The following is a 27,004-nucleotide window of genomic DNA, read 5'->3' as shown; positions in this document are numbered from 1 at the left end:
ATTAAAGTTTCAGTAGCAATAAAAGTTATGACCCCGAAGAGTAGAGGAAATACCGACTGTAACTACCTACCCTTAAATTTTCTTCCTAAGGTGCAAACTTAACAGCTTTTGAATTCAGCCTTTCAGATTTTTTTCAAGGATTATTTTATCTGAACAAGGTGATGCATATGCTACTCCCTAGCATTTGTTTTTGGGAAAATAATTCAGTGTTCTTGAGTATTCCCTGATTTCCTCTGTTCACTTAATAGTACCTTAGCACAATTGGTAGGTCCCAACTTGTACATCAAAAACCCCTTCAAAGCTCTCTCAACCCCCACCTCCTTCCTTCAGAGGCAACAATTGTACCCATTAGCAAGGTCAGTGGCTTGGAGAAACCTGGAAAACAGCAGCTACCAGAAACCCACTAGAATAATATCTCCAGCAGGTGATAGATTAGTTGGAACAAATTGGAACCATTGCAGTTCAGCAATCCTGGTTTCTTTCAAGCTGTTTTTAAAATGTCGTCATTTTAATACACAATCTAAGCCCCGCGGAACAGTCCACAGCAGGTTAATTTGAATCATATGATGTGTCACTGCCCTCAGCTGACATGAGCTCTATTCCATGTGTGAAGCCATAATAAATCCATTCCCAACCGAGGAAAATTCCCCGTGAGAAGGTGAACTAATCCAGGCCTCACACTGGCATGCTAGCCCTCTGTAATTGAAAGCAGGGCCACCTGTTCCCATCACAGTTAGCCTATAGAGAAATTACTGTTAGATACTTCTTATATTGAAAACTCATTCATACTTTTTGCAAATTCAAATTCAACTGTGAACTGCTTCATATGACATCATACAGAAACTTAGGAATGTGCCCCCTTGATCCCAGTTTAAAAGTTTGTTAACTATAGGATTTCTTAACTTTGAAATGAAATTTTTTTTTTTAATTTAATGAGAGCTGACACGTGAGAAGAAGAAATGGGAAGGGTGCAGACTTTTCTAATTAACTTAAGGTCATTTACAGAAATATTTGAACTCCCTGATATTGTTTTCATTGTTTCTTTGTGGACATATATTTAAATACTGTCACTGTAGCCACTAAATGACACTTAAAGGACAGCAAAGAAAAACTTATGCCAAACTGGGAGAACATTCCCACATTTATGTTTTATTATAAATAATTAGCATATCACAATTTTCATATAATTTTAGGCAACATAGTTATATCAAAGTTATGACTATAATTTCGTATTTCTTTTATTAATATGCTTGGTGTCACTTGTTGAAACACATAGCCAGTGATAGTTTTTCTCATAATAAAATCACTTATTTACTCTCCTTAACTAACCTGTTAATTCATTTATCTATGTCATTTTCAGTTTTCCTGATTTCATTCCAGCTTTGGATTGGTTTTATTTAATTTTTATTTTAAAATATTATTTGATTTTTAATTTTTTCTAGTCCATTTTTTATAAATTTACTGTTTTATAGGTTGAGAGGATTTTAATTTTCACTTAAAAAAAATTCCTAACCATTCTAGAATTTCCCATCTCCACAAGCCTCTTTGATTTGAATGAAAATACATACTGGAATAATGTGAAATACTACTTTAAAAACTTCTCAGATATAGTAACACACCATTCAAATAGGTTTGTTTATAATGAATATAAAGTAGAAATGCTAAGTTACTGCCAATTTTGTGTATTTTTAAAATGTTTTTACTTTTCATGATGATATCTGCTTTTATGTTTTGTTATTACAGAATTCATTGCTATTGGGAATTAATCCAGACATAGGTAGAAGATGACTGACTGAGGGAAATTAAGATAACCTGAAAAAACACAAATAGCCTCCTGACATTTTCTGGAGTAGAAAATGAAGAATAAGTAATATGATTTTTATATACAAAAAGATGCAAAGTGAAAGAAAGCACATTTTAAAGCTAATTTTAATTAATTTAGTCTACTTATTGTAACCCTGATAGTTAACTCCTTGTTCTTTTCTCTTTCCAGAAATAGGGCCAAGGTCCACACCTTGATCACTGGAGTCCTATCTCTATTTTAGTTTTACAACTATACTAGCAAGCTATCTTCTACATTTAAGAAATGTAAACTAGTTAATAAAACTGTGAGAACCTTTACTTTTACATTTCCTAGGTGTTACGGATTTCAGTTTGCAGTGTCAGCATTGTACTATCATAGTTTATTTTCCCTATGATTTATCAAAATAAAACAATAAACGAAGTCAGGATGTCAAATAGAGAGTAGACCAAGGATTTTATTTTATTGCTTAATTTTTTTAATTGAAGTAGAGTTGATTTACAATATAGTGTTAATTTTAGGTATACAGCATAGTGATTCAGCATTTTTTTAGCAGACCATTGTCAGTTATTGTATTTCCTGTGCTACACACTATATCCTTGTCGCTTATCCATTTTATGTATAGTAGTTTGTGTCTGTTAACCCCATACTTCTAATCTGCATGGACTCTGTAGTCGTGGCACATGGGCTCCAGAGCATGCAGTCCTCAGTTGTTGTGTCAGAAAGGGCTCTCTGGTTGTGGCACACAGGCTTAGTTGCTCATCAGCATGTGTGATATTAGTTCTCTGACCAGGGATTGAACCTGTGTCCCCTGCATTTCAAGGCGAATTCTGAACCACGAGGAAAGTCCCTGTTTGTGTATTTTAGATATTAACCCTTAATTAGTTAACATTGTTTGCAAATATTTTCTCCCGTTCCATAGGTTGTCTTTTCATTTTATTCCTTTGCTGTGAAAAAGCTTTTAAGTTTGATTGGGTCCCATTTGTTTATTTTTTTTTTGCTCTCCTTTATTTTGCCTTGGAAAACTGATTTAAGAAATAGTATACAACCAAATAGTACAGAAAGTAATTGCAGTTTTGTACTATGAATATTAAGTCATTATCACTAGGCTGAAACACATGTTTGTTAATCAAAATAGGAACCATTACAATCAAGATATTTTTGCCAATGAGAAGTAGTTTGTTTATTCCTGTAGTGTAAAAATCCATGCTTCAGGATTCAACAAACTCTTGGAGAGCATTTTCTGCCTCCCTCTGATTGTGGAAGCATTTTTCCCGCAAAAAGTTGTCAAGATACTGGAAGAAGAGATAGTCCGTTGATGAGAGATCAGATGAATATGGCAGATGAGGCAAAACTTCCTAGCCCAACTCGTTCAACTTTTGAAGCTTTGGTTGTGCAATGGGCAGTCAGGGGTTGTGGTAGAGAATTGGGCCCTTTCTGTTGGTCACTGCTGGCTGTAGGCATTGCAGTTTTTGGTGCATCTCATTGATTTGCTGAGCATACTTCTCAGATGTAATGGTCTCATGAGAATTCAGAAAGCTGTAGTGGATCAGAAGGGCAGCAGACCACCAAACAGTGTCTGTGACCATATTTTAGTGCAAGTTTGATTTTGGGGAGTGCTTTGGAGCTTCTTCTCAGTCCAACCATTGAGCTGAAAGTGAAAAGTGAAAGTCCCTCAGTCAGGTCCCAACTCTTTGCGACCCCATACTGTCCATGGAATTCTCCAGGCCAGAATACTGGAGTGGGTAGCCTTTCCCTTCTCTAGGGGAACTTCCCAACCCAGGGATCGAACCCAGGTCTCTCCCATTGCTTAAGGAAACCTAAGATTACTGGAGTGGGTAACTTTTCCCTTCTCCAGCAAATCTTCTCAACTCAGGAATTGAACCAGGGTCTCCTGCATTGCGAAGCAACAGTTAGAACTGGACATGGAACAACAGACTGGTTCCAAACAGGAAAAGGAGTACGTCAAGGCTGTATATTGTCACCCTGCTTATTTAACTTATATGCAGTGTACATGATGAGAAACGCTGGGCTGGAGGAAGCACAAGCTGGAATCAAGATTGCCGAGAGAAATATCAATAACCTCAGATATGCAGATGATACCGCCCTTATGGCAGAGAGTGAAGAAGAACTAAAAAGCTTCTTGATGAAAGTGAAAGAGGAGAGTAAAAAAGTTGGCTTAAAGCTTAACATTCAGAAAACTAAAATCATGGCATCTGGTCCCATCACCTCATGGGAAATAGATGGGGAGACAGTGGAAACAGTGTCAGACTTCATTTTTGGGAGCTCCAAATTCACTGCAGATGGTGATTGCAGCCATGAAGTTAAAAGACACTCCTTGGAAGGAAAGTTATGACCAACCTAGAGAGCATATTAAAAAGCAGAGACATTACTTTGCCAACAAAGGTCCGTCTGGTCAAGGCTATGGTTTTTCCAGTGGTCATGTATGGATGTGAGAGTTGGACTGTGAAGAAAGCTGAGCGCCGAAGAATTGATGTTTTTGAACTGTGGTGTTGGAGAAGACTCTTGAGAGTCCCTTGGACTGCAAGGAGATCCAACCAGTCCATCCTAAAAGAGATCAGTCCTGGGTGTTCATTGGAAGGACTGATGCTGAAGCTGAAACTCCAATACCTTGGCCACCTGATGCGAAGAGCTGACTCATTTGAAAAGACCCTGATGTTGGGAAAGATTGAAGGCAGGAGGAAAAAGGGATAACAGAAGATGAGATGGTTGGATGGCATCACTGACTCGATGGGCATGAATTTGAGTAAACTCTGGGAGTTGGTGATGGACAGGGAGGCCTGGTGTGCTGCGATTCATGGGTCACAAAGAGTCAGACACGACTGAGCAACTGAACTGAACTCCTGCATTGCAGGTGGATTCTTTACCAACTGAGCTATCAGGAAAGCCCAGCCATTGAGCTGCTGCTGCTGCTACTGCTAAGTTGCTTCAGTCATGTCCGACTCTGTGCAGCCCCGTAGATGGCAGCCCATTGAGCTAGTCAGGTGTAAAATCCACGTTTTGTTGCACGTCACAATCTCATTGAAAAATGGTTCATTGTTTCATAAAATAAGAGAAGACAGTGCTTCAAAACAATTTTTTTGATTTTCAGTCAGCTCAGAAGGCACCAACTTGTCAAATTTTTTCACCTTTCCAATTTGCTTCAAATACCAAATGACCATAGAATGGTCAATGTTGAGTTCTTCAGCAGCTTCTCGTGCAGTCATAAGAGGATCAGCTTTGATGATGGCTCTTAATTGGTCGTTGTCAACTTCTGATGGTCAGCCACCACATTCTTCATCTTCAAGGCTCTTATCTCCTTTGCAAAACTTCTTGAATTACCAGTGCAGTGTACGTTCATTAGCATTTCCTAGGCCAACTGTATCATTGATGTTGCAAGTTGTCTCTGCTGCTTTACAACCCATTTTGAACTCAAATTTTAAAATCTCTCATTTGCTTTTTGTCTGACATCATTTCTATAGTCTAAAATAAATATAAAATAAACAGCAAGTAATGTCATTAGCCAAAAAAACATAGTGAGAAATGTACATTAGAATGATGTGTAACATAACCACATTTGTTTAAGAATGTATTCTAATATCAATTGTCAAAGTTAAATAATGCAAAGCTGCAATTAACTTTTGCACCAACCTAATATGATTTATGTCAAAAAATGTCTGTGTTCTCTTCTAGGAGTTTTATGGTGTTATATCCTATATTCAGGTTTTTGAAACATTTTGAGTTTATTTTTGTATATAGTATGAGGGAATGTTCTAATTTCATTGTTTTACATGAAGCTGACCACCTTTCCCAGAAACGCTGTTGAAGAGACTTTCTGCATTGTATATTCTTGCTTCTTTTGTCATCAATTAGTCGACTGTAGATGTGTGGGTTTATTTCTGGGCCCTCTATTCCATTACATTGATCTCTGTGTCTATTTTTGTTCCAATACCATGTTATTCGATTGCTATAGGTTTGTAGTATAATCTGAAGTCTAGAAGGGTTATACTTCCAGCTCTATTCTTTTTTCTCAGGATAGTTTTGGAAATTCTGAGTCTTTTGTGGCTCCAAATAAATTTTATGATTATTTATTTTAGTTCTTTGAAAAATGTCATGGGTGATATTTATAAGGATGGCATTATGTCTGTAGATTGCTTTGGGTAGTGTGGCCATCTTAACAATATCAGTTTTTCCAATCCAAGAGCATGAGATGTCTTCCCATTTCTTGGAATCATCTTTAATTTGCTTCATCAGTGTTTTATAGTTTTCAGTGTATGGGTCTTTAACCTCCTTGGTTAAGTTTATTCCTGGGTAATCAGGCTGTTTGTTTGTTGGGGGAAGGAGGATGCGGTTTTAAATAGGATTTTTTTTTTTTACTTTATCTTTCTGATGTTTCATTATGACCATATAGGTTTTTTAATATCTATCTTGTATCCTACAACCTTGCTGAATTCATTTACTAGTTCTAACAGTTTTTGAGTGGAGACTTTAAGGTTCTCTATACAGAGAGCATCATGTCATCTGCAGATAGTGACAGTTTTACCTCCTCCCTTCCACTTTGAATACCTCTTTTTCTTTTCTTATTGCTTTGGCTAGGACTTCCAATACTATGTTAAATAGAAGCAATGAGAATGGACTCCCTTGTCGTCTTCTAGAATTTAGCAGGATGACTTTCAACTTTCCACCATTGAGTATTATGTTGACTGTGGGTTTGTCATGCATGCATGAGTGCTAAGTTGCTTCAGTCATGTCTGACTCTTTGCGACCCTGTGGACTGTAGTCTACCATGCTGCTCTGTCCATGGAAAACTCCAGGCAAGAATACTGGTGTGGGTTGCCACGCCCTCCTCCAGGGGATCTTCCTGACCCAGGGATCAAACTGACGTCTCCTGTGTCTCCTGCATTGCAGGTGGATTCTTTACCACTGAGCCACTGGGGAAGTCCTGTTGGTTTGTCATAAATGTACTTTATTATGTTGAGATGTGTTCCCTTTATACCCGCTTTGAGTGTTTTTATCATGACGTTGTTGAATTTTGTCTTCAGTGTTCTGTTCTTTGTACAGACAATAACCTCAGCTATCTCTTCTATGCCTACAACCTCCAATTGCCTATTTCTAATTTTGATTCATTATCCACCTTCAGGACTATTTCTTCATCCGCCTGTGAGATGTGTTTAGTTGTTTAAAATTTAACTTATTCACATTAAGTCAAAATTTTTTTCTTTTTCTTATTCACTCCTTCTCTTAGTTCAGTCTTCAGATTTCTTTATATTTGCTAGTGATGGCAGCATTGTTCCATTCATGTCTTCTCACAGTTTTACACTCACCTTCAATTCATCCTTTTTTCATTCAGGCCTTTTAAGTTTTTCCTTTGAAATGGTTCTCCATTATACCTGCCACCTACCTGTGCCCTCATTACTTCTTCAGTCTATTTACTGGTGACCCTCATTTCAGATTTTTCTTTTACTCAATCATTTTCTCTCTTTTGCAAGCTCATATGAATCTTGACCACCCACCTCCCTCAGTTAATCAAATCATAACTGTCCTCAGACCTCAGGAATCTAACCTGGTGTCATCTGGACAATCCAGGCTTACTGCCACTAAGAAAGTAATTCTAAGTGAGATCATTTGTCTTCTCTGAACCCTAGTATTTTCTTCTGTATCATAAGAGAGTTGTCCTAAGATCCCTTCAAATTCTAAAATGATATCTGTAATCCCCAATGGAACTCTTCATTTATTTTTCACAACAAGTGTTTATGAGCAATTATAATGTTCCAAGTAATCTTCTAAGCCTTGGAATTGCAGTGGTAAGCAAAGGATACACAGTCATTTCTCTCAAGAAATGCATACCATCTAGTAGAAGGAACAGGATTTGATTAGCAAGTAGTCACCCAGAGTATTATATAATTATAAGCTAATGTAAGTGTCATAAACTTTTATGGATTTGTAAAAGAGTAGAGATTTAGGGAAGCTTCTCTGAGCTGAGTTCAGACACTTGAATAAAAGGGAATTAACCAAAGACATGGAGGGAACGGCAATCCTCTCACAGAATGTATGCAGAAGACCCTGTGAGGAAGGGGATCGTTGCACACTGAAGGAAGTGAAAACAAGTCAGAGAAGGAACAGCCGGAGGAGGTGAGGCTATAGAGAGAGGTAGAGGCCAGGCCTTCTAGGCCACGATAAAGGATCTGGGGATTTTTATCTTTATAGTGCTGGGAAACCACTGAAGAATTTTAAGCAGGACATATTTGTGATGGGGAGAGAGGAGGTATGAGTGTTTACTGATATGATTATATTCGCATTTTGAAAAAAAAATTATTCTAGTTGCAAGATTAAGAATAGATAAGAAGAGCTAGAGTAGAGGCAAGCAACCAGTTAGCAGAATATTGCAGCAGTACTGGTGAGAGATAATGAGTTGGGATGGTAATAAAAATGGAGAAAAGTGAAAGATTTGGTAGGTGACTATGGAGGGAATCCATAGACTGGTACAGGAGTAGACGGGATGTTGTGTAAGAGAGGTTCAAGGATGACTTAAGGGCTCCTGACTGATATAACTGAAGGAGTATCATGTTGTGGACCGAATTGTGTCCCCACAAAATTCACATGTTGAAGCTCTAGTCCCCACTATGCTGTGCCTTTAGGAGGTAATTAGATTTAGATGAGGTAATGAGGGTCAGGCCCTCATGGTGGGATTAGTACACCAGACAACTTGCTGTCATTCTGTCTCTCCCTGCCATGTGAGGACACAGTAATAACACAGCCATGCAAGCCCAGAAGACAGCCTTCACCAGAAACCAGCCTCCGCTCACTCCCTGATCTCAGAATTCCAGCTCTCAAACTGAGAAAACAAGTTTCTGTTGTCTAATCTCACAGTTTGTGGTATTTTAGTATGGCATCCCAAACTGGTGTCCTGTTGACTGATATGTTATAGAAAATGGTTGAGAAAAGGTATGTTTTGTTTGTTATGTTTGTGTATGAGAGTAAGGAGAGATCATGAGTTCTGTGTTGGTAATTATGCATACATATCTGCTGCTCACACATAAATCTGACTAGTGTAAAGGATTAAATGTTTTGAAAGTTTGGGGGGGAATATGGGCGCTGATTCAAGCCACAGACCTGGATGAGATTATTACTCAGGAGGCAAAAGAGGAAGAAGGAAAAGAGAGGAAGTAGGAAAAAAGAGCCTACGACTTCATACTGAAGAAGTCCAATCAGTAATTACTGGCCAGGAGGAAAAGGAGGAGCCTTAAAAAAAAGCAGAACGAAGAGGAAAATCTGGAGAGTGTTATGTCAAAGAAGCCAAGAGAAAAAAGTGAAGTACTGGACAGTGTCAGGTAGTGATACAAGCTACAGAAAAATGAGAAAGTGAAAATAGCTAATGGATTTGTAGACATCATGGCTAAAAACATTACCACCTCACCCCATTGGATTAACCTGGATTGACTGTAGTCTACAATGCATTGAGGAGTAAGCAGGAGGAAAATAAATGGAAGCAGAGAGTATAACTCTTCCAAGAAGTTTGTTTGTGAAGAAGAAAAAGAATATGAAGGGGCATTTTGTTTTTGGTTTTTCCTTTCATTTTTTTAAATTGAAGTATAGTTGATACACAATATTATATAAGTTACAGATGGACAGGGAGGCCTGGCGTTCTGCAATTCATGGGGTTGCAAAGAGTTGGACACGACTGAGCGACTGAACTGACTGACAGATGTACAATATAGTGGCAATATAGTGATTCACAGTTTTTAAAGGTTGTACTCCATTTATAGTTATTATAAATGAAAGAGCATTTTGTATTGTGGTTTTAGGCTTTATTTTTGTGATGAAAGAGACCTAGATTTTCTCATGTTTAAATATCAGACAGAAGAATACAGTTGAGAGAAGAACTGGATAAACTAAAAAAAGAAAAAATAAAGGTGGGTTCCTTAGAAAGAGTGAAGGAGAAGAATCCAACATACATGTGAAAGAACCAGTGTTACCTTAACAAATTAAGGAAGCAAAGGAAAATGGCATATGGAAGTATTTTTTCAGTTTGGTAGTAGGACACCAAGAGAAATTTAATGACTTTCTCTTTCTCCTTGAAACTGGAAACAGAGTCAGTGACCCTGAAGAGAGGAGTTTGGAGGCACATGGTTTGAAATGATCCTCCATTATGCCTTCTTCTTATGCTGTACTCATTCTCATCTCTATGCCTTTTAAAAACTATTTATTATGGAAAATATCATGTACAAATACAGCCTGGATGGGAGGGAGTTTGGGGGAAAATGGATACATATGTATGTATGACTGAGTCCCTTTACTGTTCACCTAAAACTGTCAAAACATTGTTAATCAGCTGTACTCCAATACAAAATGTAAAACTTGAAAAATAAAAAAAATTTTAAAGTAGACTGAATAGAATATAGAAACTCTTGCCTAAACAGTTGTCAACTTATGACCAATATATTGTTTCTTATATAACCCTATCCATTTCCTTACCTTCTGTATTATTTTGAAGCAAATCCCATGCATCATATTATATCACCTATAGTATTTCAATTTGTATCTATAAAGATAAGATCTTTTAAAAACATAACCACAGTATCATTATTAAACCTAGAGAGAATAATTCTTCAGTATCATCTATCATCTAATATGTAGTCAGTGTTCAAGTTTCTGATTGTCTCATGAATGTCATAGTGTGTTGGTGTTTGTCGTCGTGTATGGTTATTGTTTGTTTGTTTAACCGAGAGCCAGATAAGATCTACTCATCACTACTGGTTATGCCTTTCAAGTTTATTTTGTAAAAAAGAAATTTCTTTCAAAATCAATATGTTTCCCCCTCTTTTTTTTCATTTCTTGCAATTTATTTTTTATTGAAGTATAGTTGATATACAGTGATTCAGATATACAGCAAAGTGATTCAGCTCTCTATATATTTTTAATATATTCTTTTTGAGATTTTTTTCCATTGTAGGTTATTACAAGATACTGAATACAGTACCCTGTGCTATACAATATGTCCTTGTTTATTTATTTTATTTTTATGGGCCTCCCTGGTGGCTCAGACGGTAAAGCGTCTGTCTGCAATGGAGGAGAGCCGGGTTTGGTCCCTGGGTTGGGAAGATCCCCTGGAGAAGGAAATGGCAGCCCACTCCAGTATTCTTGCTTGGAAAATCCCATGGACAGTGGAGCCTGGTAGGCTACCGACCATGGGGTCGCAAAGAGTCAGACACGACTGAGCGACTTCACTTTCACTTTCTATCTATTTTATATAGTGTGTGTAGTATGTATCATTTAAACCAAATTACCCATTTATCCCCCAACTAATTTCCTGTTTGGTAAGTAAGCTTGTTTTCTATGTCTGTGACTCTATTTCGGTTTTGTAAATCAATTCATTTGCATCATTTTTTTAGATTCCACATGTAAGTGATATCATGGTATTTGTCTGACTTCACTTAGTATGATCATCTCTAGGTCTATCCATGTTGCTGCTAATAGCATTATTTCATTCTTTTTATGGTTGAATAATATTCCACTGTGTACATATACCACATCTTCTTTATCCATCAGTTAATGGACATATAGGTTGCTTTCATGTCATGGTTATTGTAAATAGTGCTGCTATGAACACTTGGGTGCATACTGGAGATCAGTGGAGAAATAACTCCAGAGAGAAAGAAGGGCTGGAGCCAAAGCAAAAACAATACCCAGTTGTGCATGTGACTGGTGACAGAAGCAAGGTCTGATGCTGTAAAGAGCAATATTGCATAGGAACCTGGAATGTTAGGTCCATGAATCAAGGCAAATTGGAAGTGGTCAAATAGGAGATGGCAAGAGTTAATGCCAACATTCTAGGAGTCAGCGAACTAAAATGGACAGGAATGGGTGAATTTAAATCAGATGACCATTATATCTACTACTGTGGGCAGGAATCCCTTAGAAGAATGGAGTAGCCATCATGGTCAACAAAAGAGTCCGAAATGCAATACTTGGATGCAATCTCAAAAATGACAGAATGATCTCTGTTCATTTCCAAGGCAAACAATTCAGTATCATGGTAATCCAAGTCTGAGCCCCAACCAGTTAATGCTGAAGAAGCTGGAGCTGAACAGTTCTATGAAGACCTACAACCTTTTAGAACTAACACCCCAAAAAGATGTCCTTTTCATTATAGGGGACTGGAATGCAAAAGTAGGAAGTCAAGAAACAGCTGGAGTAATAGGCAAATTTGGCCTTGGAGTATGGAATGAAGCAGGGCAAAGGCTAATAGAGTTTTGCCAAGAGAACACACTGGTCATAGCAAACACCCTCTTCAAACAACACAAGAGAAGACTCTACACATGGACATCACCAGATGGTCAATACTGAAATCAGATTGATTATATTCTTTGCAGCCAAAGATGGAGAAGCTCTATACAGTCAGCAAAAACAAAACCGGGAGCTGACTGTAGCTCAGATCATGAACTCCTTATTGCCAAATTCAGACTTAAATTGAAGAAAGTAGGGAAAACCACTAGACCATTCAGGTATGACCAAAATCAAATCCCTTGTGACTATACAGTGGAAGTGAGCAATAGATTTAAGGGACTAGATCTGATAGACAGAGTGCCTGATGAACCATGAACAGAGATTTGTGACATTGTACAGGAGATAGGGATCAAGACCATCCCCATGGAAAAGAAATGCAAAAAGGCAAAATGGGTGTCTGAAGAGGCCTTACAAATAGCTGTGAAAAGAAGAGAAGCTAAAAACAAAGGAGAAAAGGAAAAATATTCCCATTTGAAATCAGAGTTCCAAAGAATAGCCAGGAGAGATAAGAAAGCCTTCCTCAGTGATCAATGCAAAGAAATAGAGGATACCAACAGAATGGGAAAGACTAGAGCTCTCTTCAAGAAAATTAGAGATACCAAGGGAACATTCCATGCAAAGATAGGTTCAATAAAGGACAGAAATTGTATGGACCTAACAGAAGCAGAAGATATTAAGAAGAGATGGCAAGAATACACAGAAGAACTGTACAAAAGAGATCTTCATGACCCAGATAATCACGATGGTGTGATCACTCACCTAGAGCCAACATCCTGGAATGTGAAGTCAAGTGGGCCTTAGGAAGCATCATTACGAACAAAGCTAGTGGAGGTGATGGAATTCCAGTTGAGCTATATCAAATCCTGAAAGATGATGCTGTGAAAGTGCTGCACTCAATATGCCAGCAAATTTGGAAACCTCAGCAGAGGCCATAGGGCTGGAAAAGGTCAGTTTTCATTCCAATCCCAAAGAAAGGCAATGCCAAAGAATGCTCAAAATACCACACAATTGCACTCATCTCACACGCTAGTAAAGTAATGCTCAAAATTCTCCAAGCCAGGCTTCAGCAATACATGGACCATGAACTTCCAGATGTTCCAGCTGGTTTTAGAAAAGGCAGAGGAACCAGAGATCAAATTGCCAACATCCGCTGGATCATCGAAAAAGCAAGAGTTCCAGAAAAACATCTATTTCTGCTTTCTTGACTATGCCAAAGCCTTCGACTGTGTGGATCACAATAAACTGTGGAAAATTTTGAAAGAGATGGGAATACCAGACCACCTGACCTGCCTCTTGAGAAACCTGTATGCAGGTCAGGAAGCAACAGTTAGATCTGGACATGGAACAACAGGCTGGTTCCAGATAGGAAAAGGAGTATGTCAAGGCTGTATATTGTCACCCTGCTTGTTTAACTTATATGTAGAGTACATCATGAGAAATGCTGGGCTGGAAGAAGCACAAGTTGGAATCAAGATTGCTGGGAGAAATGTCAATAACCTCAGCTATGCAGATGACACATCCTTATGGCAGAGAGCGAAGAAGAACTAAAAAGCCTCTTGATGAAAGTGAAAGAGGAGAGTGAAAAAGTTGGCTTAAAGCTTAACATTCAGAAAACTAAGATCATGGCATCTGGTCCCATCACTTCATGGGAAGTAGATGGGGAAACAGTGGAAACAGTGGCTGACTTTATTTTGGGGGGCTCCAAATTCACTGCAGATGGTGATTGCAGCCATGAAATTAAAAGATGTTTACTCCTTGGAAGGAAAGTTATGACCAACCTAGACAGCATATTAAAAAGCAGAGACATTACTTTGTCAACAAAAGTCCATCTGGTCAAGGCTATGGTTTTTCCAGTGGTTATGCATGGATGTGAGAGTTGGACTGTGAAGAAAGCTGAGCGCCAAAGAATTGATGCTTTTGAACTGTGGTGTTGGAGAAGACTCTTGAGAGTCCCTTGGACTGCAAGGAGATCCAACCAGTCCATCCTAAAGGAGATCAGTCCTGGGTATTCATTGGAAGGACTGATGCTCAAGCTGAAACTCCAGTACTTTGACCACCTCATGCGAAGAGTTGACTCATTGGAAAAGACCCTGATGCTGGGAGGAATTGGGAACAGGAGGAGAAGGGGATTTCAGAGGATGAGATGGCTGGATGGCATCACCGACTCGATGGAAATGAGTTTGAGTAAACTCTGGGAGCTGGTGATGGACAGGGAGGCCTGGCATGCTGAGATTCATGGGGTCACAAAGAGTCAGACACCACTGAGTGACTGAACTGACCTTTTTGAATTAGAGTCTTCATCTTTTCCAGATATGGGAATGCTGGATCATATGGTAACTCTGTTTTTAGTTTTTTAAGGCATCTCCATCGCCTTCTGCATAGTGTCTACACCAGTTTACCTTCCTACCAACAATGTCAGAAGGTCCCCCTTTCTCCACACCCTCTCTAGACTTTTTGGTGATGAATATACTGAGTGGTGTGAGATGGTGTCTGTTGTAGTTTTAATTTACATTTCTCTAATAATTAGCAATATTGAGCATCTTTTCATGTACTTATCAGCCATCTGTATGTCTTCTTTGGAGAACTGTCTATTTAGGTATTCCTATTTTTTGATTGGGTGGCTTGTTTTTTCAACATGAGTTGTATGAGCAGTTTGTATGTTTTGGAAGTTAAACCCTTATTGATTGCATCATTTGCAAACATTGCTCCCATTCGTAGGTTGTTTTGTTTTGTTTATCCTTTCCTTTGATGTGCAAAAGCTTTTAAGTTTAACTAGATACCATTTGTTTATTTTTGCCTTTGTTTCTGTTTTTCTTGGAAACAGATCAAACAAAATATTGCTATGATTTATGTAAAAGTATATTCTGGCTATGTTTCCCTCTAAGAGTTTTATAGTGCCCAGTCTCATATTTAGGTCTTTAATCCATTTTGAGTTTATTTTTATATATGGTGTTAGAGAGTGTTCTAACTTCTTTCTTTTACATAGCTGTGCACTTTTCCCAGACTGTCTTTTCTCCATTGTATATATTCTTACCACCTCTATCTTAGATTGTCCATAAATGCCTAGGTTTACTTCTGAGCTTTCTAGCCTGTTCCGTTGATCTATGTGTCTCTTTTCGGGTCGTTACTATACTGTTTTGATTATTGTAGCTTTGTATTATAGTCTGAAGTCAGGGAGCATGATTCAGATATATTAAAGAAACCAGGTAAGTTATCATGTAAATTTTACACAGTTTGAATTTTGTCTGTCCCTATTCAGTGTATTTCCTACATATAAACTTTAAATGGCTCAATCTGATTCAGGTTGTTTATTTATTTATTTTTAGCAAGACTGTTTTATAAAAGGTTTTATATTATTCCATCAAGAGACACATAATGTCTAAAGGTTTCTTCTTAAGATGTTAATAGCTATTGATGCCAAATGTGTAAAGTCATTGGGGGTTGCAAACAGTAACATTTTAATTTGATTGCTTAGTAAAATTGTTTACCTAAGAAAGGTAGGATAAATGCTTACTTCTTTCCCTTTATTTACTCATTAAAAAAAAAAAATTTGGTTTTCCAGATTGGGGGGGAGCTTTTTTGCTGTGTAGTATATATCAGTCATCATAGTGTACAGTTTAAATAGCTTACAATTTTATTTGTCAATCATATATCAATAAAACTAGGGAGAAATGAGTTAATTTTCTAAATATTCCCTTGTTGGCCATTTATCAGTAGTTGTTATTTGCTGTTACTCTGAATTCATTATTTTTAATAATGCTCAAATTGTCTCATCATTGGCAGTTGTAGTCTCTATAAATTGGCTTCTCTATGTTTTTAATCTTTCCTCAGTCTGGAATCCTTGCTTCCTTGTCTCAAAACATTTGGCTGTTCCTAAAAATCAGATATGCTGTCTCAAAGGATGAGTCTATGCCATCATTGAGAATAGGAACAAAAACACTGCCACAATTATTAGAGTAATGGAATGTACTTAGTCTTCTATGATAGCTACTTAGAGGGAGAGAAGCCCATTTAGATGAGCTCAGTTTGATAAATTTATTTTAGAAAACCCATTCATTTACCGTTTAATCAGAACTTTGTGTTGTGATTTTTGGGGGTAGGACAGTATAGTCAAAAAAAAGTCAATGCTTGATGATAAGAATATGCACATGAGCAATTATGCTAATAATAATGATGCCCAGTCCCCAGTGATAAACGCAATGAACTGCTGCTGGCTGACCCAAGGGCATGTGTCAGTCATGTCTCTGAGCCTCCTCAGCAGTGCATGGGTCAGCCTACAACCAGTTCCATTTGGTGTACCACTGTTAACTGACACACTTATGTCTGCCTCCACTGAGATCTTTACACTTCACACCTTCAATCAAAACATGTTGATCTCATTGTCAAGGGCAGCTTTCCAAGTTTTCTAGCTCTCACACCTGTGAATACTCAGTCTCCACTGTCCATTATCATCATGAGTACCTTTACTTGAACACTGTAACAAAAATCTGAATTTGAATTGCTGAATAAGAAAAAGAAGTGTACTATGAACCATGACCTAATAATACAAAATATTTTATTTAGAGTTACAAAACACATGAAGTCAAGTTTGATTAAATACTTGATCTTTGATTTGTATTTACTGTGGTGGAGGGGGGCAGTCATTCCTGTGTCTGTACATAGCCACCATGGCCACTGACTTGTTTTCCTAACAAGCCCAACTTGTCTTTTAAAAAAAAAGTTATCTTTTACAAATAAAATTCCAAAGGAAGAAACACTTAACAAAGAATTTTTTTCTTTCACAAATGTTATGATTTAGGTATAACAAGCCATATTGAATCCATTGGGTTTTGGGTAATAGATTTCAAAATACATCATAAATGTAAGTAATATGATGACTAATAGGTCAAGTAAAGTTGGAACATTTTAAATGAGAAAATAGCTGGAACAGTTTTCAGGAAACTTTTCCAGTTGATGTTTGGTCCCCCACAAGGTGTGCGTTAACATAAACTTAGGGGAATCACCTCTGGGGCTTGAATTCCCTCTCTGATTTCATTATTACAATATGATTCTTTTCCTTTCCCTATTAAGTCATCTCCTAGGGTGTTGGAAGCATAAAATAAGTGTAATTTATTTGTATTTGTCTAATCTCCTTTTAACTCAATAATCATTCCATCATTCTGTTTCCTGGTAGCTTTAGGAAAGTTTTGAAGGGTAATAAGAGTCTAATAATTGACAGGCATGGGTTTACTTGGTAACTTAAAGATATAGAATGTGTTCTGGAGATGGTGAGAAATTAGATCTGGCAGAGAAATGTATGACTCAGCTGGGAAATTCACTATTACTACACATTCTTAAAATCTAAACATTAAAATAATCCATTTATTAAAGTTCATTGAGGATTACAAAAAAAAAAATTCTAAACCCTTTAAAATAAGAATCTGATAATAATTGGATAAATGTGGAATAAAATTCACATTAACAATCTATGCCTGGTTCTTTATCCAGTTATATTTCTAGTTCCTGTAGATCATCATTTTATATAGTTCCAACTGTGTCTGTTGAATAAAACTTTTATAGTCCATTTCTTTAATGTTTTCATCTTAATAGTGAAGTTAATGTTTTTCATCATTTTTTAAAAGTATAAAAGAAGATGAGAAAATCATTGCTCAATTTTTTGTTTAAAATACCAGATTTTTTTTGCATAGTTTTCCCATTTGTAAAAATAAGTTTTCCTACCATTATGAAACTACAAATATTCATAATAATGACAGTTATTTTCTACCCCAAAAAGTACCTGACTAGTTAAAGGATGTCAGAGTCTGATTTTATACTAGGAAATAGAAGTAACAGTACACATTTGTCTAATTATCAGATGTGACAGTGACCTTGTGATTTTAGTTGAAGGAGTCAACACATGTTGATGGACTTTACAAGCAATAAAGAGTGCTGTTGCATTTGTGGTGTTTCTCATTCTGGTACATGCTACAGATCTCTTCGTGGACCTGGTACTTTGAAAGGAATAGCCTCATTGTAAGCTCTGTTTTTTGGGCTCTTGACCTGCAGTGTTGTCTGACTTGTCCAATGGGACTGCCCTAGTCCCTCTGTTTATACATAGAACAAGCCGTGTTTTGCAGAGAATGTGGCTCAACACTCCAGCTCTAGGGGGCTGATAGTGGGGGTCTTTGTGGGCCAGCGGAGGGGAACCATACACAAAGGTTGCACTGTATGCAGACATATAGAAATCATCTGAAATGGAAATTATTTAAACGTTTTAAATGTCTAGTCGTTTCTTACAAAAGTTAGCTAACAAAACACTTGTGCTTTGTGAGTAGCTTGTGCTTTGAGTGTAGCTTCTCCACTGGCTCAGTGATAAAGAGTCCGCCTGCAGGGCAGAAGATGCAGGAGACAGCGCAACAAGTTTAACCCATTTTGAGCTGTTATTGATGTTGCTTTGGGAAGTTGATCTTTCTGATTTTTAAACTTTTTAAAGTTCATATTTGGTAGAATAAGGTTGATAATGTAACTCAAATAGATTCATAGTTGAAATTCACAAATATGATTAGATTGTAATGCACATTTCTTTTTCTGAATTATCAGCATTTGACTTCTACTGATAAAAAAGAACCTTCTTTTTTTTTTTTTTCCAGTGGGTTTTGTCATACATTGATATGAATCATCCATAGAGTTACACGTATTCCCCATCCCGATCCCCCCTCCCACCTCCCTCTCCACCTGATTCCTCTGGGTTTTCCCAGTGCACCAGGCCCGAGCACTTGTCTCATGCATCCCATTGAAACTTATTTTGTAATATGAGCCAAGATCTAGGAATGACTATATTCTCTTTCCTAATTAAACTACTTGAGATGGTGCTAAACTGACCTGTGCTTTTCGGTTTTACTGGTTTAACTGATTCTAGTCTAACTGTTCAGTTAAAGCCTCTAATTTTCATGTGCCACAGTGTTTGGTGTCAGTAAGATCAGAAGTTATCCTATGGCTTCTGTAACATTTAGGAGTAGCATTCTATCTTTTTCACCTTCTGCAGAAAGGGCACCCTGATCTCACCATTAAAGGTACTAGTGTAAGTGTTCTACTACACTGTTGGAAGGGCCATGGAGAATGGAAAGTAAACCTGAAAAACTGGCCCAGTACAGAGTTGGTTAACACTTAGGTGTTAGGTGGGCTTCCCCTAAACTTAAGGGCACAGTCCAGCCCTTTACATGTAAGGGTAAAAAGTAAAGGGGGTGGAAAAAACTGTCCTGTCATGCATATGACAAAGTCATTGAAAGAATTTTCTTTTTTTTTAATAAAAGAGAAAAAAATTAAAATGTCCTTCATTGGTACATAGTTCTGTGAATTCTAATACATAAATAGATTCATGTAACCACTATCACGGTCAAGATACAGAACAGTTCTGCCTTAAATTCTCATGGTAGTCCTTTGTAATCACACTTGCCCCTAAGCCCTAACCTCTGATAATTATTGCTCTCCATCACTTTAGGATTTTTTTTTTGTCTTGTCTTTTTGAGAATGTCATACAAATCTAATCATGTAGCATGTAACCTTTTCAGACTAGCTTCTTTAACTCACATGCTACCCTTGAGATTCAGTGCAGTCCAGCTTCTTTAACTCATATGCCATCCTTGAGATTTGTTGCATCTGACAGTAGTACGTTCCTTTTCATCGCTGAGTAGTGTTCCATCTTATAGATGTGCCATGTAAGAATTCTTCCATTGAAGGGCATATAAATTGTTTCCAGTTTTGGTGATTATGAATAGAGCTACTTTAAACATTTGTGTACTTGTGTACAAGTAGTTATGTGACTATAAGTTTCATTCCTCTATGATAAATACCTAGGTGTGGAATTGGTGGGTCATATAAGTCATAAGAAGGGGCTTCTCTGGTGGCTCAGACAGCAAAGAATCTGCCTGCAATACAGAAGACCTGGGTTTGATCCCAGGGTTGGGAAGATTACCTGGAGAGGGGAATAGCTACCCACTCCAGTATTCTTGCCTGGAGAATTCCATGGACAGAGGAGCTTGGCAGGCTGCTATCCATGGGGGTCACAAAAAGGTGGAAACAACTGAATGACTAACACACACACAAACACACATAAGAAACTACTAAAATGTTTCCAAATTGCCTGTATCATTTGACATTACACCAGCAATGTGTGGGGCTCCCACCAATTCCATATCATCTCCAGCAGCTTATAATGTCAGTGTTTTGTTTTTTTTTAAATTTTAGCCATTCTAACGGATATCTCATTGTCATTTTTATTTGTACTTTTCTGATTCCTAATGATGATGTATGTGGACTGTTCTAGCTCAGACAGTAAAGCGTCTGCCTACAATGTGGGAGACCCAGGTTCGATCCCTGGGTCGGGAAGATCCCCTGGAGAAGGAAATGGCAACCCACTCCAGTCTTCTTGCCTGGAAAATCCCATGGACTGAGGATCCTTGTAGGCTACAGTCCCTGGGATCGCGAAGAGTCTGACACAACTGAGCGACTTCATTTTCACTTTCATACTAGTCTGTAGTTGTCTTTTATTATCTTTGTCTGGTTTTTATATCAGTAATGATGGTTTCATAAAATGGACTTAAGTATATTGTCTCCTATTTTCTGTGGTACAAAAATAAGGAAAAGATGAGGGATCTTCATAGTCCCTATGGGCATTAGGAATTCCCTTCCCATTACTGAAGCCAGAAATAGAGGCTTTTTCTGACTACACCCTCTATCCACACCTGATGCCCACCTTCAGGTTTTTGGCTGCCCCAGACTATAGAATATTGCCAGAAAAAATGAAAAATTCACTACCATTTTGGTAGTATTTTGAAATTTAGTCATCTTCCCCAATCTACCTGTTACCATTTACTTTTCAGAGTCTTCAAATAGCTGCTCTTTGTAGATTCTTGTTTTTTTTTTAAGCTGTAATATCTCCAGATGTTATAGTTCCATCTTTCCTGGAACCCTGAAATAATATTTAAAGAAAGAGAGTTGGCAAGTAACACGGAGAAAAAGCAAAGTATGTTAGAATTTTTTGCTTTGGAAGGAAAAGGTAAAAGAAGCTAGGGCAAACATTCCTAGGCCTTGAAACTTTATTTATAATCACATTAGAAACTGGAAATACTCCACATTGGCGTATGGAATTTGTATTGGTTTTCTATTGATGAACTACAAATTACCACAAATATAGTGGCTTATAGCAATGCAAATTTATTGTCTCAATCCTCTAGGTCAGAAGTCCAGTTGGATTTAGCTGTGTTCTCTGCTCAGAATCTCACAAAACCAAAATCAAGATGTCAGTTGAGCTGGGCTCTAATCTAGAAGCTCTGTGGAAGATTTCACTTCCAAACTCATTCCATCTGTTGCATAATCCACTTCCTGTGGTTGTAGGACTCAGGTCCCTAATTCCTTGTTAGTGATTGCCCAGTGCCTCCATCCATCACCTCTAGGGCACCCTTTCCTTCTCACATGATCCCTACCATCCTCAAAGTAGCAATGACAGATCATAGACCCATTTCAAATCTCTCTTGACTTCCCTTTTTGCCTCTTCCTTGTACTTTGTAAAAGGCTCGAGTAATAGATCAGCCCACCAGGTAATCTTGGGCTTAAATTCAATTTACCTGGAATTTTTATCACACCTATAAAACCCCTTCCAGCACAGCAGTACCTGGCTTAGTGTTTGAGTCAATAACCAAGGGACAGGAATCTTGGGAGAAGGGGGTCATCTTCAGAATTCTGCCTCCCACAGAACCAGATTAGAGAGTTCTGGGCTGCTCCAACATGAAGTGACCAAATAAGTGCTTCATGCTGAGTTTCAGGCCCAACACTAGGTATTAAAGATGAAAAATGTATATTCAAGGATCTTCTCTATTGGTGGGAGACATAATCTCACAAAAGATCCTTATGCAGGACCAGCTTTGTGGAACTACTTCTTGGAGAAAATGTTGCACATTTTCCTGGAGATTAGGCATTAGGCAAAGAAAGGGTACATTAGACCAAGGAGCAACGTGATCAAAGACCTAATGGTTTGACGTCACACGGGCTGGGGGATGTGGGCTCTGTAAACTCTTTGATATTTCTGGAGCTTTAATATTTGAGGCAGGCAATGGCTGTGGATAAGAAAAGGCAGGATCTTTTTTTTCCATTCTAAGAAGCTTCATCTTCTATCCCATAGACAAAAGCCATTACACAGTTTTAAGCAATAGTGAACCAGTCAGGATCACATTTGAAACAAATCATTTGGAAATTACTCTGGAGCCTGGATTAACAGGAATTGGTCTAGTCAGAGAAACCTTTTAGGAGGCTTTATATTAGCTGAAGAATATCAAAGGCATGAACGGGAAAAAATGGGGAGTGGTTGGAATGCTGGAGAGAAAGAGATTGGATTCAGGCAATTATTTTGGAAATAAAATTGACAGAACTTAATCATTGAGTAGATTTGGACCAGGAAAAGAGGGAATGAAATGAGTCAAAAAGTCAGATTTTTTTATTTGAGCCAGTTGTTAGATTAGAGTTATTAACTGACACAGAGAACATAGCATGTGTGAGAGGAAATCCCATGGACAGAGGAGCCTGGCGGGCTGTCGTCCACTGGGTCACAAAGAGTTGGACACAATTTATCGACTAAACAACAACCAGAACCAACAATGAGAGGAGGTAACGGATTGTTCTCGATGAATTGACTTGATGAGCCTGTGGGAGTTCAGTAGGAAGAAAGAATCCATTCCTTTTTTTTTTTTCCCCTTAATTACATCATTAAATATCCATTTTGTACTTGTGCATTCGTGTTAAGTCACTTCAGTCATGTCCAATTCTATGTGACCCCCTGGAGCCTGCTAGGCTCCTCTGTCCTTGGGATTTTCCAGGCAAGAATACTGGAGTGGGTTGCTGTGTGCCCTCCTCCAGGGGATCTTCCCTACCCAGGGATTGAACCTGCATCTTTTACATCTCCTGCACTGGCAGGTGGGTTCTTTATCACTAGCACCACCTCTGCACTCAGAATATTAAGATGGAGAACAGTCCTTATTTTTCAGGAGCTCATAGTTATCTGGACTCTAAACAGTAACTATAAAAATAATATAAATAGATACCTGATGATGACACAATACACAGGATATTCTGAAAGCAATGAATGAGAGGCACTTCAGTCAGCCACAGTGATCAAGAAAGGTTTTTCAGGAAGAAATGACCCAAAGAGTCTCAAAGGACAAGTTAGGCAAATAACCAAAGATAAATAGTTTGGGTTTTTTTGTTTTTTCTTGTGCCCCTGGGACCACCATATCTGAGATACAAGAATCCGTATTGAAATAGCACTCAGCAGCTCTCATGCATACCATTCTATGGATGTTTTGCCAATCTACAGTCAGGGAAAGTGGATCCCTTAGGCTCAGCAGTTGGTATAGGTAGATATTTGGGCAAATTCCTGAGTAGGTCAGTAGATTGTTTTTATGGCTACTTCTGACCCTTAGTTTAAATCTCATGAATCCAGGCAAAAGCAGATAGCTCCTGGCCCCGTATCTGAGTCTTCTTCCCACTTTAGCTTTGTTCAGTTTTTCTGTTGTTGCTATCATCTGTTAAGATTGCTCATTTTTTTCATTGTGGTAAAAGGTGGTATTATTTTCTGTGAGGTCACAAAATTTAGAAGCCCACATAAAAGAATTTGCAGGCAGAGCAGGATGATGTATGAGTCATTGGAATCATGCAGTACCCTAAAATATTTTGCCCACCAACCTGTTCTGCAGGTCAAAAATAATGCCTTTCAAAAATGATGCTGGTGTAACTGGATTTCCCTATGCAAAAAAAAAAATTTTAAGTTGAACCCCTACCTCACACAAAAGTTAATTTGAGAGGAATTATAGACCTAAATGTAAGAGGTAAAACTCTACAACTTGTAAAAGAAAGCGTAGCTGTGAATCTTTATCACCTTGGATAAAGCAATGATTTTTTGATGTCACCAAAAGCTCAAACAGAATAATCTCTTGGACTTAACAAAAATTAAAATCTTTTGTGCTGCAAATGACACAATCACAGAAACTGAAAAGACAGTTCACAGAATGGGAGAAAATATTTGCAAATCTTTTATCTGATAGGGACTTGTATATGGAATATATCAATGTAAAAAACTCATACTATTTAATAAGAAGAAGACAAAAAACCCAATTTAAAAATGAACAAAGGTAATAGACATTTTTCTAAGAATATATACACATCACCAATAAGCATATGAAAAAATGCTCAACATCATTAATCATTAGAAAGTACAAATCAAAATCACACTGGGATACCACTTCACACCCACTAGGATTGCTGTAATCAAATATAACCCAGAAATTTCACTTCTAGGTAGATACCTTAAAGAATTGAAAACATATTCATATAAAAATTTGCATATTAATGTTCATAGTAGTATTATCCGTGCATGCTAAGTCACTTCAGTCGTGTCTGACTCTGTGTGACCCGATGGACTGGAGCCCACCAGGCTCCTCTGTCCATTGGATTCTCCACTGGAGTGGGTTCCTGTGCCCTGCTCCAGGGGATCTTCTCCACCCAGGGATCGAACCTGTGTCTCTTACGTCTGTCTACCTGCATTGGCAGGTGGGTTCTTTACCACTAGCACCACTTGGGAAGCCCCAGCAATATGGTTCATTAATAACCAAAAAGTAGAAACAACCCACGTGTCCACAAACTGATAATGAATAAGCAGTATACTACAGTATATCCACCCGATGGAGTATTAGTCAGTCATAAAAAAGAAATGCTATACTGATGACATATGATTCAACACTAATGAACCTTAAAAATTTTTATTATGTTAACTGAAGGAAACCAGATGCAAAAAGCAGGATTTTATGTGATTCAGTTTATATGAAATGTCCAGAATAGGCAATCTATAGAGATAGAAATTAGCTTATTGGTTGCCTGAGAGTTGGAAGTGGGGAATGAGTAGGGACTGCTAAATGGCATGGGAATTTCTTCCCCCAGTGGTGGTGATAATGTTCTGGAATTAGATAGTGGTGATTAGTACACAATCTTATGAGTATAATAAGAACTATTGAATTGTATACTTTAAATAGGTAAATTATATGGATATGTGAGTTAATATGTCAATAAAGATGTTAAAAAATAAATTCTTTAAATTAGGGTGTTTTTTCCTGCCCAAATAAATATAGGGAACAGAGAATATTTTAATATTGCAGAAGGTTGACTCAACTGTCTGACCCTTTCCAGTGGACAATTAGCTAGAAGCAGTACTCTCAGAATTTTGCTTAGTCTGATTAAAGAAACCCAAGGAAAGACACACAAGAGGAATGTACCCAGAGCAAGCCTGGGTAGCCAGGAGGAAACCCTAAGGTGCTGAAATCTGAAGATGAGCAGAGGTCCTCCTGTTGAAAACAGAATATGAATTTTGTTTGCTTGATAACTTTGCTATTCCTAGCTTCATCTATGATTATGTCTTGTACTGTATCAGGCTCCAGTGAAAAGAATACTTAATTAGGTTCACTTAAACTCAACCATTTACTGAACACATATATATGAGAAACACACTCTGCCAGGCACTGGGTATAAAGATGAGTGCCATACTCTGCTTTCACGACCCTCATAGTCTTACATCTTATTGATGACAAAAACGGAAGTGAGAACGCAAAAACAGAAATGTCTTAGTGTCAGGTGATTAAGTGACAAGCACAGCATCTGGTGTGTGATACATGTGAAGTGGAGTTTAAGAGATCTCAGTCTACCCGTGTTTCATTGGATGAGATATTTGAAACGTGTTCAACACAGAATACAGGGAACGATGTAGGGACTTTCCTGGGTTTTAGCGGGTCGCAGAGGAGAAACAAACGTTTTGTGTATATACTTTATCAGACAGTGGTGGGGAGGCTACTTCAGTTAATCATTTGGACAGATTATTTATTAATACCAGTGTTTGTGTCAAACATTGTGCTGGTTACTAAGAGAGGTCCTTTTAACCCCAGAAGGAAGAATGTCCGTTCAATAACAAATTGGAAAGACTGCTCAACTTTGCCTCCGAGTAGAGGGTAGAGGGTAGATGTCCATGTGTGGGCTTCCGTCTGTCAGGAACAGACAGACAGTCACATGCGTTGGGACAGGAATGTAGACAAGAGGGTAGTGTAGGAAAAGTGTTCCTTCAAGTAACTACATGGAAAGAATAGGTGGTAAGTAAAAGAATTATAACATCTGGCATCATAATGAGTCCACAGAACAGGTGTTGGGAAACTGAGATAGGAGTTTGACAGGGAAGTAAAGGCTTATTTGCAATAAGAGAGCTTCAGTAATTTTCTTACCCTTTTCACTTCTACAGCAGACATCAACTTGGATATATCAAAGCCTTTGAAAGCAAACCTGAGTTTTACCAAGTTGTATCAAATAAACCACTTTTTGAAGAAGATAAAAAATGTACACAGCAAAGTGTCCTCAGCCCCGTCGGACACCGTGCTGAATAAGGATGCGCTTCCAGCCTCCAAATGTTGCCGTGGAAAGTTATCGAAGCTTAAAGTACATGGTGATGGAGCACAAAAGATTCCATTTCAAGAAAACATATGGAGAACGATTTCCTGCTTTCAAAAAATTTCTGTTCATACTACTCAGATTGTGGTCTCCATGGAAACTGTCCCCCATCCTAATAAACCATGCCTCTTGGCATCTTTATCCACCCTCAATGGAAGCCTTAATGTCAAAGCAGCGCAGAAAGTACCTGGTAAGTCACAGTAAAGGGGCAAGAGAGATGCCAATGACTTGTTAACATCTAAAACTGCGTAATGTTGAAGCTTTGTATTATGTAGAGGCAAAAAGTTTCAAAACCATTAGAGATGGGCACATTTCTGGTTTGTTGCCTTATTTTAAAGAAAGTGTTACAACAAATTATTTAAGCCTAAGTATTTTATGCCCTAAAGTGTTCCTGTCTACCTC

At 37.9% G+C, this 27,004-nt stretch overlaps 1 protein-coding gene across 9 annotated transcripts in view; it reads left to right on the top strand.

The window, feature by feature from the left end:
• The window catches only part of VPS13B (vacuolar protein sorting 13 homolog B), a 775,932-nt gene that overhangs the window by 573,911 nt on the left and 175,017 nt on the right, over window positions 1-27,004 (top strand). For 8 of the 9 annotated variants that reach the window (XM_043880234.1, XM_043880239.1, XM_043880237.1 and 5 more), the window contains one exon: window positions 26,397-26,792. In XM_043880234.1, the coding sequence (XP_043736169.1) occupies window positions 26,397-26,792 (396 nt within the window). The remainder of the gene's footprint in view (window positions 1-26,396; window positions 26,793-27,004) is intronic. The other variant, XM_043880236.1, reaches the window with a different exon arrangement.

Source organism: Cervus elaphus, chromosome 21 (assembly GCF_910594005.1).
Source record: "Cervus elaphus chromosome 21, mCerEla1.1, whole genome shotgun sequence".
NCBI classification, from domain to species: Eukaryota; Metazoa; Chordata; class Mammalia; order Artiodactyla; family Cervidae; genus Cervus; species Cervus elaphus.
Note: the sequence above shows the minus strand (reverse complement) of the source record. Positions and strands in the feature narration are given on the sequence as shown.